The following is a 12,425-nucleotide window of genomic DNA, read 5'->3' as shown; positions in this document are numbered from 1 at the left end:
TATAAATGCTCATCACCTCCAGGTTGAATCTTAAGACACGCCTCTGTAAGGTAAGAGGATAGGCAAATACTTTAGTTTGTCATCTAAAGATTTCTGCATGTAACATATTTTCTACATTTACATTCTATCTTTTTGGGTGTTCTTTGTCGTGCTGTAGTCTGTCTAAAAGTGTTTTGTATTATTTCTCAACAGGTTTGTGTCAGATCTCCAGGATGTGGACCATGGTGGGAGAGTCTGTTCTGTTGGTCCTGTTCATACAGATTGTTACTGGAAACAGTCCAGGTAAGCAGCCTCTAATGTCCTCTTATTGCAGGGGTGGGCAACTTTGATGATGGTGAGGGCCACTATATTTCCACCTTCACTCCAGAGGGCCACATTGATATTGCTATGTCCTACTTTGTCATTCTAGTATCTCATACAAAAGAAGCAAAAATAGCAGATCTACAAGCTCAAAACGCATCGCGCTGCGATGCGTTTTGAGCTTGTAGATCGGCTATTTTTGCTTCTTTTGAATTGGAATCCTGAAATGTAACATTTTGATTTAGTTTCAAAAACATTTAATTATATACTCATGTTAAATTTATGAATCTAAATACAAATACACTGGACATAAAAAAAAAAGAAAAAAAAAAAAAAGAAAAAAAAACATTTTAATACTACTAGGACTAGTCATTAAGCTACTAATATAGACTGACAAAATTAAAGCAGGTCATGTTTGTTATTGTAACAGCTGAAATCAATATTATATCAGTATTCCGGTATTAACCTGCGGGCCGCATTAAGTGAAGGTGAAGGCCGCATGTGGCCCCCGGGCCGCCAGTTGCCCATGTATGTCTTATTGGGATAGATATGATATTTAGCATTAATATTTAGGGATATTCCACTTTCAAAATTGTCAACTTTTGATCACTTTATCATCTAATCAGGCTTTTATGAACACCCTGAACAGTTTTTAATTTACTTCATTCAATATTTAGATATTTCATGTAAATGTTATCTGCCCCCCAGCCCCAGGCTCAGGGCCTCTCCACATACACACCCATTGTAATTTTTTTTTTTTTTTTTTTTTTTTTTGCTGGTGACTCATACTACCCTCCTAATACGTGAGCAGGCTTGTGTTTTCTCAAAAACCTTTTAAATTTATTTTTAATAATTCTTTGGGAAAATTAGAAAAATTAAATACGAAACAAAATTATTCAAAATAAATGAAAAATGTTATCGAAAAAACACGGCCTGCTCACGTATTAGGAGTATGAGTCACCAGAAAAAAATAATAATGGGTGTTTTTAATTAATCTATCATGGTTAAAATGGAGTTTGAAGTTACAATGGGTGTGTATGTGGAGAGGCCCTGAGCCTGGGGAGGCAGACCCATGCAAAGGCAGAGTTTTTTTGAAAGTGGAATATCCCTTAAAATGAGAGTCCTACTCGGACATTGAGTTTGGGGAAAAGGCCTTCAAAGTTCTCTGCACCTATGCCTGGAATTAACTTAAAACAATGCTTTTACTACCATAGATGATTTTAAAGCTTGAATTATAGGCATGTTAAAGAATAGGATGGGAGAACGTTGATGCTTTACTTGTGTCCCTTACTGCCAGATCCGGACACATTATCTATTTCAATAACTGACATTCCTTCCTCCCTACCATCTAATCCAGTGGTTCTCAACCTGTGGGCCATGCAGGACCCCCAGGGGGTGGTCCCCAGATGACAGTGAAATGATAATTTAAAGGAGTAGTTCACCCCCAAAATGAATTTTCTTCTGTTGATTACTCACGCCATGGAGACTTGAGTTCAATCATATTTTTTGGTTTTTGTTGCATTCCTAAGACAAGAATTTGATTGCAAGAAATTTACCCCCATTGATTCCGGATGGGGACCCAAATCGATTCGGGTCCCCATCCGGAATCAATGGGGGTAAATTTACTATTATAATTTTTTTGTCTTAGGAATGCATTGCATCCATGGCGTGAGTAATCAACAGAAGAAAATTCATTTTGGGGGTGAACTACTCCTTTAAGGACTTTTAAGACATTTTTAATACGTAAAAAACAGGGGGGAAAGGAAAAAAAAGACATTACTGCATCAAAAGTATAAACTTAGTATAAAAACTGGTCAAACATTGGCCAAATTGTCAAATAATGTGAGCTTGTAGATCATCTATTTTCACAATATTTATCTGTGTAAAGGAGTCAAACTAAATGGTATGCCTCAACTCCTAGTGTGTGTGTGTGTGTGTGTGTGTGTGTGTGTGTGTGTGTGTGTGTGTGTGTGTGTGTGTGTGTGTGTGTGTGTGTGTGTGTGTGTGTGTGTGTGTGTGTTGAACAATTCTGTACAGTTTGCTTGTTTCACCAAAATGACTTAAAAAAAAAAAGAAGAAAAAAAAAAAACATGATGATTATAAATGATTTACTTTATGTTCACAACTGCCAAAATGAGGTCTGACGTGTTGAATGACTGATTGCTTTCACAGCTACCACTTTCCTGGGCTGTCAGTCATGTCATGATCAGGCTAAATGCCTGGAGTCACCCATCAAAACAGGGCGAGACGACGCCGTCTTCAGCCACTCACACGTCTCCTGTGTGTGTAAAGATGGCTTCGTCGGTGACGGCCTCACCTGTTACGATCTAAAGCTGTGCAGTGATTCCTCTTGTTGTCACCAAGGTTACACGTGGTCACCAGAGAAAGGCTGTGTGGACATCGATGAGTGCTCCCTCCCCGAGGCACCCTGCACCCATGGGTCTCAGGTGTGTGTGAACACACCTGGCTCCTTTGAGTGCCTCGTGCCTCCCTCCAGGGCCAAAAGATCTGTTCGGTTCTCCTGTGGCAACGTGGTTTGTCCATTAGGCGAGGACTGCATCAACTCTCGCTGTGTAGATCCCTGTGATCACTACACGGTACTGAATGACACCTGGAGATCAGTAGATAATGGAAATAATGGTCACTGTGACACCAGTGTCAACAACTGGCAAGGGTGGTATCGAATGTTCCTGGGGCAAAGCGGTGCCCAGATACCAGAGACATGTGTGGATGTAACAAGGTGTGGAACGAATGTTCCTCTATGGATGAGACAGCCTCACCCTGCAGTGTCAGATAGAATTGTACAGCGCAGCATCTGTGGTAAATGGAATGGTAACTGTTGTAATACGCGATATACCCCACCTCCCATCCATGTCAAGAACTGTCGGAATCACTATTATGTCTACAAGCTTCTACCACCACCCCAATGTGATGTTGGCTATTGTGCAGGTAAAGTGGTGTTGTAAAATCTTTCATAAAATACTCATCTGTAATATTCTATAACACAACCTATTTGGAGACGCAGATGGCTTGAGTGCTTGTGTTGTAATAACTCTCACACCTTGCTTTTACCCTCCTAATATTTATCATCAAATTATCCTCAACGCGCCCCAGTTCCTGACACTCCAGCTGTCACTCGAGCCCCTCCAGCTGTCACTCGAGCCCCTCCAGCTGTCACTCAACCCCCTGCAGCTTCAGCTTATGAACTTATTTGTGGTCAGAGTCAAATCCAAATTGGCCTGCGGCTGACTGGTCTGCAATCCTCCGGTCTGAATGGATCCTCTGGCCACCTGGCCGACCCGCGGTGCTCATCTCTCGCAGAGGGTGATGGGACAGTGTGGTACCACGTGGGACTCCAGGCTGACACCTGTGGGAACATACTGACGGTGAGGATCTGTCTGATAACTTGTTACTGGATTGTCTATATCGGCTGTAAAGTTTGTTTTTCTTTTGTGTTGTGGCTGTCACAGTGGTGCCCTTTTATCTTTTGTCGTTCTGTCTAATTATGAGGTGGATATTGGTCATTTGTTTCCATCTGACTGTGATTCACTGGACTGACCAATCAGTTAACCCTCTGTCTTTCAGACCAACAACACCCATGCCATCTACTCCAACAGCTTATTTGTCTATCCTACAAATAACATCTCACAGCCTGTGAGTTTTCCCTTCTCCTGTGCCTATCCTCTGTACACAGAGACCAGCCTAGACGTGGCTATCAGACCAAACCTTCAGTAAGTATATTATTCAGCATTGCAAATGACAGTGAAACAGTTCATTCAAGTTATTGCATTAAACAAACGTACTGCATTGCACCAAACAGCCTCTGTACAGAGCTGTGAAAATGTAGACAATTGACAAAGGTTACAGATTTAAGCTCACAACGCTTGTAGATCGGCTATTTTCAAATAGCCATGGTATAATAGGACCAAAGTGGTTCATGTACGTTTTATAATATTATAATGTACATCTGCAAAGTAACTAGTAACTAAAGTTGTCAAATAAATGTAGTGGAGTAAAAGTACAATATTTGGATCAGAGATGTAGTGGAGTATAAGTAAAAGTATTGGAAATTGGAAATACTCAAGTAAAGTACAAATACCTGAAGGTTGTACTAAAGTACAGTACTTAAGTAAATCTACTTAGTTACTTTACATCACTGTACATAGTTAGTGTTGGCATATCGTCGTTGCCGGCTGGAAACCTCGTATCTCCAAGTTTCAAATGTGTACTTTCTTTCGCAAAGTAAAGCCCTGCTTCCATTATACAAGGCCGTCGCACTAAAGTAGTGAAAACAGCAGATCTACAAGCACACAACGCCTCGCGGTGCGAGGCGTTGTGTGCTTGTAGATCGGCTGTTTTCACTAGTTCAAATCATTTTTAAAATGATAAATGCAAAACGAACGGTTTTGGACATACAAGGTTTTCACCCGACAACATCAATATGTATTTCTTTCCAAGCCAGTTTGCACTTCAAAAACCCCATCTGATAAAGTTTGATCCTTTGCTGTAACTGTTATGTTTCCTTGACAGGCTTAGGGGTGGCAATCCAGGTGTGGGTTCACCATCCAACGTCTCCATGTCCTTGTTCCAAAAGTCCAACTACACAAAGCCTTACCCAGCAGGCCCAGTCACCCTGCCAGTGGGCTCTGCCCTGTACGTAGGAGTATCTGTGGGGGAAACCGATCCAAGGTTTGTGGTCGTTCTGGACAGCTGCTACGCCACTCAGTCTGATGACCTCGTGCGTCACTTCCTCATTCAAAACAAGTATGTTTCATTCTTCTTATTTTAAATATATTTTTTTGCTACACAGTACAAAACTATAATGAAAAAGCGGGTTGGGTGGGAGTGAGGTACTTAATGGGGAGTGTGACAGCAACTATAATGTGAAGGCTGTTTATTATTTGTACGAAATTAATAAAAGAAAAAGAAAAGACAGATGAAATAGTGATGTGTCATCGTGGTCCTACAGCAGTGGTTCTCAACCTGTGGGTCCCCTGATAAGTAACTTAATGTGCAACATTGTTTTCTCACACAACAGTAAACAAACCAACATAAAGTTTAAGTGTATGGAAGGTATCTGCACATTTCTAAAGTGACGATTAAAGGACTTTTTAACACTTTTTAACACTAAAACGAAAAATTAAACCTTGGCCAAATTGTCTAATATTAGAGGCAGGAATTGTGAAAATAGCCGATCTACATGTTCACAACGCCTCGCAACGCGAGGCGTTGTGAGCGTGTAGATCTGCCATTTTCACAATAGAACCGTGTTATACAAAATGTAATGCCTCAACTCAGCTTGTCAGGGTGGGGGGGTCCCCCCAGTTAAAATATGATTATTTTGGGGGTCGCGGTCAGAAAAGGTTGAGAACCACTGGCCTACAGTCCAACCTGTCCCTTCTTTGTTCCAGGTGTCCTATCAACCGTGGTCAGGTGACCCTGGTTGAGAGTGGCTCTTCCCTCCAGGCCCGTTTCTCTGCCCGGCTCTTCCTGTTCCATGGAGACTACAAAGATGTCTTCCTTCACTGCAGCCTCCACCTGTGTGACCAGAGAGCCTCCTCGTGTGCTCCTGTAAGCTTTACACATTCTTTCCACTCTCTCTCTGCTGTCTCACACTAGACAGTTAGGTCGGTACAGGGGGGAAAAGTGGTACTGAGTTACTAGGGCCCTGGAGGTGGAGGGGCCCTAATTATTTTATACTTTAGCGGGCCCTAATTATTTTATACTTTAGCTATTGCAAAATAGCAGATGTACAAGCTCACAGAGCATGTAGATCTGCTATTTTTTTAGGGGCATGGTGGTGCAGTGGTTAGCACTTCGCCTCACAGCCAGAAGGTCCTGGGTTCGATTCTCGCCAGGGGAAGCTGTGGGCGCTGGGGGCGTGTTCCTCCCCCCGCGTCATCAGCGCCCACACCCTAGGTGGGGTTGGCGATAGGGCCTCTCTGTGGTGAGTTTGCATGTTCTCCCTGTGTCTCCTTGGGCATAGGCCCTCACACAAAAACATGCAGTAGTCCTGGTTTCTACTACCTCCCCCATAGCCAGCCGGTTGCTCCCCAATGTCCCCTGGCGCGGCAGGGGGAGAGCGGAAACCAGGACTACAGGTTAGGTAGTCACCGGGTGAGAAAAATGGGTTGCAAAACCGTGGGATAAAAAACATTTAGAAAAAAAAAAAGATCTGCTATTTTTCAATAGTTAAAGCACAAAATAATGCGTAATAATACGTTCCCAGTCTAAATGGGTTAAACACAGTGAATCCTTGTACCCAGGGCCCAGAATGTGGTGTGACACCCCTGGGTCAGTATAGCAGACTGTGTGCTTACTCAGGGGCGTCAACTGGGTATGGCAGGGGTATGCATGCAGCTGCCATACCCTGCTGGGTCCAGGGGGAAAAAATAAACGTTACTTTTAAATATAATTCCATGAATGTCTCTTTGTCTATCTGTGCTGGTTATTATGTTGTTAAATTACACTAAAATAACTACAAATGCAAAGTTTAACAAAACGGTCACTTTTACAAGGTATTATAATAATATTCTCCACATCTTGACATAATGGTATATTCCCATGGTCCGCAGGTCAGCTGCACAGGTGCAATGCATTATTGTTAATTGTGGCACGTTTACTAACATGCCAAGTTTAGCTGCACTTGAACAACCGTTCCAGGCTGCCATATCCAGCCCAAGAAACCGTAGAAACCCGTGTAAAAAACTGACAAAAGTGTTTGTTTTTTGTTTTGTTTTTTCAGCCATTGTGAAAATAGCAGATCTACATGCTCACAACGCCTAACACTCGCATGACTGAACCTGATTTTGAGATTTTGAGGTGGTTTGGGTTTGCTCAGAAAACTCTGATACATTTTCCCTTTCATGATTTTTCCTTATCATACAAGCAAAGTCTTGTTTTTTTCTCTACCATTTGAGACGTTTTGTAAATATGAAATAAAATGTTTTGAGTGTTTCCTGAGCATTCTAATTCCATTTCTAAATCTCAAAAACAGGTCAAAATGACCTGTTAGTCATGCGAGTGTTTATACAAAATGTAATGCCCATTTTCCATGAGGACTCCCATCTTTGCCATACCCTAGCTTTTGCTGAACTGACGCCACTGTGCTTACTGCTATTCCACAGGTTTGCTCAGGGAGGCGCCGTCGCTCCATCTCCACATCTGGACGCTTCAAACCCCTCACCATTGGACCAATCACCTGTGAGTATCAAGAACAACAATAAGAAAGAATGTATTTTTTTAATGAAAAACAAGGATCTGCATTCTGAAGTGCTGACATCCCAATATAATATATTTATTTTTTTCTCTTTGCTTTGGATCCTCAGGGGACAAGCCGGTGGAATGAACCAGTGGACATCTTTAAATGACTCCAATATATTCCATTTTCTAATTATCGTATGATTATGTGATTTTTATTTTGGTGCGTTGGTTTCAGAAATATTCTATGCTATCGGTTAATCTAATCTAACCAATTATTAACAATTGTTGTATTTCTCTCCTTATATATACATACTGCAAATCAATAATAAGTATAACAATTAAATGGTGATTTGATGAATTAAATAAAATGCATGAAATGGCAAATCTGTGTCTGCTTCTTCAAGTTTCAAGTCCCAAATAAAATATTATTGACCTATACTCTAGTAAATATAGAATCTGTGAATGCTCAATTATCAATTATGAAGTAAAATATTTTTAATCTCTGCGACCCCAATCTACACTTGTAATTTACACTGTTTACTTAACTCACTCACAGTACAAAGTGTTCCATCTGTAAATGTTTTAATCCCCAAAGCATCCCCATATTTTGTACTTTTTTACTCCACTAGAATTATTTCCAGTTTTTGATTACACAACAAGACAACATTCATTAACCAATGAAGCCGTATATATACTTACTTATACTTAACTATTTGAAAATAGCACACCTACAAGCTCACATTGCAAGTTTTTGAGCTTGGAAGATTTCTTTGTAGAATATATTTGGCAATAAAAAATAAATTACAAATAAAGAAAAAGACAGGTTTCTGTTTACTGCTTAATGTCCAGGACCAAGGCCCTGCTTGGCTTTACTAATTAACATACGTCATACGTGTTATGACAATATGGAGATCCCTGTCCCAATGTCATCAATAGAGGGTATGCACGTCCACTGGGACCCGCCCCCCTAATCTAGAGTGGCAAAACATTGAGCAGCATGGAGCGCTGGAGGTTGGAAGTGCTGGTTGCAAATCACTCATTGGCCCTGCATACCACCTGGTTCTAATTTGCACATAATACAGGAGGCAGCAGGATGTTGTGTTGTTGAAAACGAGTGCTTCCAAACCCTGACACAAAATTAAAACCTGCACAGAATGGCTTGACAGAAAGTAGCTCATAACATGCCTATAGTGGATTCTTATGAAACAAAAACTTGGCAGATAGAAAGAGGAAAATTCAAGCTTTCAGTACAGCCGCAATGTTGGTGAGTTTACTTTGTTTAATACAATCAGATAAGACTTTTCTGTTTGGATGTATGGGCTGTCAATGGCAGAAATTAGTTTTTTGCCACTCATTAGTCATTCCCACATAACTTCCAGCAACAGTGATGTCACATTAAGGACACATCTGGGAATGCTCATTTGGTCATTTTAGTAGTTGGTAGTTTTAGGGTAGTTTGATACAGTAATGTAATATTTTGTAGGTATTAAAAAGGTCTTAAAAGTCCTTAAACTGTCGCTTCACTGTCATCTGGGGACCCCCCCTAAATCACGTGGGGACCCCAGGGGTCCGTCCTGGCCCACAGGTTGAGAACCACTGACTGGATACTGTTACATTTAAAAGCTGGTCGACAGAGATGCATTTCCTCCTCTCTCCAGCAGGGGTCAGCGATGACTCTCTCTGAAAACACAAGCATCAAGTTACTGTAAGAGACACTGAGGCCTCTTCCTAGTAATAATAAGATAAATTCGATTAATCAAAAAAGCAATCAATAGAATCATCGCTAAGAAGATAATCAATATTTGCAGCCCTAGTCATTCAGTGATGTGTGGCTCAATGGTTCCCATGTGGGAAGGGAAACTTAAAGGAACGGCTCAGAAGAGTTCATAATGAACAAAAAGATCATCAGCACTCAGTATTTGTTCTTCACATGCTTTTCTTCTTTTTTTTCTTCGAGATGCTAGGCTGCATACGGACGTGATTCGTCAGAGCCTTTCACCGTGATAACAAAGGTACCAATAAGAAAAGAACTTCCTGTGCAGGGGCGTCACACCAAATTCTGGGCCCTGGGTACAGTTCACTGCGGGCCCCCCATGAATGTTAACTATTGAAAAATAGCAGATATACAAGCTCACAGCGCGGCACTCGGTGCTTGTAGCTTGTAGATCTGCTATTTTTTAGAAATCGTGAATATGTGTGCAAGAAACTAATGTTTCTATGTCAGTGGTGCTCAAACTTTTTCATGTGAAGGACCCCCAAAATGATATGAATCTGGCCACGGACCACCATCTCAAAATATCTAGTTCCAGGGACCCCCCCGGAAAGCAAAATTTGAGTTTCAAATGTTCGCTTAAAAATATATATATTCAAAGATTTGCACACATTTTCACGACTTTTCAAAAATAGCAGATCTACAAGCTCGCAGCGCGGCACTCGGTGCCATGCTGTGAGCTTGTATATCTGCTATTTTTCAATAGCTAAAGTTACTAGGACCCCTCCACCTTGGGCCCTGGTAACTCAGTCCCACTTTCCTACCCCTTGTGACGCCCCTGGTCCTGTGTCCAACTTGTGCAGAAGATTAACTTCTTGATTGGCCGTGTCAAGTCAATTGACCGAATGTGTATAGCAGTGCTTCTCAAAGTGGGATCTGGGGATCCCCAGGGGTCCTTGGGGGGCTTCCCAGCTAAATGAGGAATAGTTTAGGCCTAGAATGACTGAATACTTTAACTATTGAAAAATAGTAGACGTACGAGCTCACAGCGTGGCACCGAGTGCAGCGCTGCGAGCGTGTTGATCTGCTATTTTTGAAGAAAAAAAAAGTCGTTGAATATATTTTTGTAAAAGCGAACATTTGTAACTCAAATATTTCGCTTTTGGGGGTCCCAGGAACTAAATATTATGAAATGGGGGTCCACGGCCATATACATATCATTTTGGGGGTCCTTGACATGAAAACGTTTGGGAACCACTTAGATTTAGAAAAAGGATTTAGAAGACATGTATTTATTCAAAAATAGCAGATCTACAAGAGCTTCAAGCTTGCATATCTGCTATTTTTATTAGTTAAAGCATAATACATTGGTTAAAGTGGTGCAAATCTAAAGTGACACAGAATGGCGTGCAGGCCTAAATGGGGTTAATTGCACTATTATTTCACCAGCTAGAACTCATTGAGAGAATGTATAAGAATTACTTTCAGATCATTGGTTTCACTGTCTCCACTGTTAACTCTGAAATACCTGGAACGCGCCCGAGTCGCGTTAGATTTTAACCACTTTAACCATTATTTTATGCTTTAACTTTAGAAAAAATAGCAGATCTACAAGAGCTTCAAGCTTGCATATCTGCTATTTTTATTAATTAAAGCATAATATTTTGGTTAAAGTGGTGCAAATCTAAAGTGACACAGATTGGCGTTCAGGCCTAAATGGGTTTTAATTGCACCATTATTTCACCAGCTAGAACTCATTGAGAGAATGTATAAGAATTACTTTCAGATCATTGGTTTCACTGTCTCCACTGTTAATATAGACAATTGTTCTGGACTAAATCTAATCTAACCCTTCTCTTATGCATGGGGGTCCCCTGGCATAAAATGTTTAGTTCTGCAGCCTAATACGTATCAATTTGTGAGCATGGCTGCTGTAGGACACTGTTCAGTAGGCCTACCAGAGTCGTGGCTTATATATTTTTTCCCACATCGTCTTCTCTTGGTTTGCTGTAACCGACTGTGATTAGATTATCTTACGTTGTGCGATGGTGTCCCTGTAGCAGGTGGGTATTGTGGACCAGGGACGTGCTGGCCATTGGGAAAAGCGGGACAACTCCCGAACAGCCGGTTCATTCCCGGCCGGTCCAGGCCGGCCATTAGGAAAAAATTCAAAATAAAATGTTGGTCCATTTTGGGGGCTGGGCGGCCAACAAAGTAAATCGTCACTGTAGGAAATGTATAAACGTTTTCGCAAAGCAAAGGCCTGCTTCATCATACAAGGCCATCGCACAAAAGTTGTGAAAACAGCAGATCTACAAGCACACAACGCCTCGCGGTGCGAGGCGTTGTGTGCTTGTAGGTCGTCTGTTTTCACTAGTTTAAATAATTTTTAAAATGATAAATACAAAACAAACAGTTTTGGAACACAGGTTTCCACCCGACAACGACGAAATATAACTCATGTACAGTAATTGGCTTGTCACTTGAGTAGCAGCAGCGCTATAGAGAGATCTCTCTCTCTATAGCGCGCAATGAGGGCCTCTCCAACTCTTTTTCCCGGGCTGAATCAGGGGCCCAGCACGTCCCTGTTGTGGACAGCAAACGTTCACAGTCCAAAAGGCGCCGCTGGCACCCAGCTGGCACTCTGGCACCCAGCTGGCACTCTACTGGCATCTTACTGGCACCCTGGAACAGTGGTAGAGCCAGGGGCGTCAATTGGGTATGGCAGGGGTATGCAGCTGCCATACCCTGGGTCCAGGGGGTAAAATAAAAGTTACTTTTAAATATAAATCCATCAATGTCTCTTTGTCTATCTGCGCTTGCAATTACAACTACATATGCAAAATTCAACAAAATGGTCACTTTAACAAGGTATTATAATTATATTCTCCACACTTGTTTTCTCCCCATCTTGACAGAATGGTATATTCCCAGGTTCCGCAGGTCAGCTGCACAGGTGCAATTGTGGCACGTTTACTAACATGCCATGTTTAGCTGCACTTGAACAACCGTTCCAGGCATTCAGTCATTGTGAAAATAGCCGATCTACATGCTCACAACGCCTCGCAGCGCGAGGCGTTGTGAGCATGTAGATCTGCTATTTTCACAATAGAACCGTGTTATCCAAAATGTAATGCCTATTTTCCATGAGGACTACCATCTTTGCCATACCCTAGCTTTTGCTGAACTGACGCCACTGGGTAGAGCAGTG

General features: G+C 41.6%; 1 protein-coding gene across 1 annotated transcript; it reads left to right on the top strand.

Annotated features, from left to right (window-relative positions):
• Positions 1-212: 212 nt before the first annotated feature.
• Positions 213-7,861, top strand: LOC308289474 (uromodulin-like; the record flags this gene model as incomplete). The annotated part of the gene is made up of 8 exons (XM_080731162.1): positions 213-282; positions 2,665-2,897; positions 3,522-3,686; positions 3,886-4,031; positions 4,831-5,064; positions 5,712-5,871; positions 7,428-7,503; positions 7,629-7,861. The coding sequence occupies 8 exons, from the start codon at positions 213-215 to the stop codon at positions 7,646-7,648; spliced, it is 1,104 nt and encodes a 367-aa protein (XP_080587288.1). The 3' UTR covers positions 7,649-7,861.
• Between the last annotated feature and the right edge of the window lie 4,564 nt (positions 7,862-12,425).

Source organism: Nannobrachium achirus, assembly GCF_963921795.1.
Source record: "Nannobrachium achirus genome assembly, chromosome: 8".
Taxonomy (NCBI): domain Eukaryota; kingdom Metazoa; phylum Chordata; class Actinopteri; order Myctophiformes; family Myctophidae; genus Nannobrachium; species Nannobrachium achirus.
Note: the sequence above shows the minus strand (reverse complement) of the source record. Positions and strands in the feature narration are given on the sequence as shown.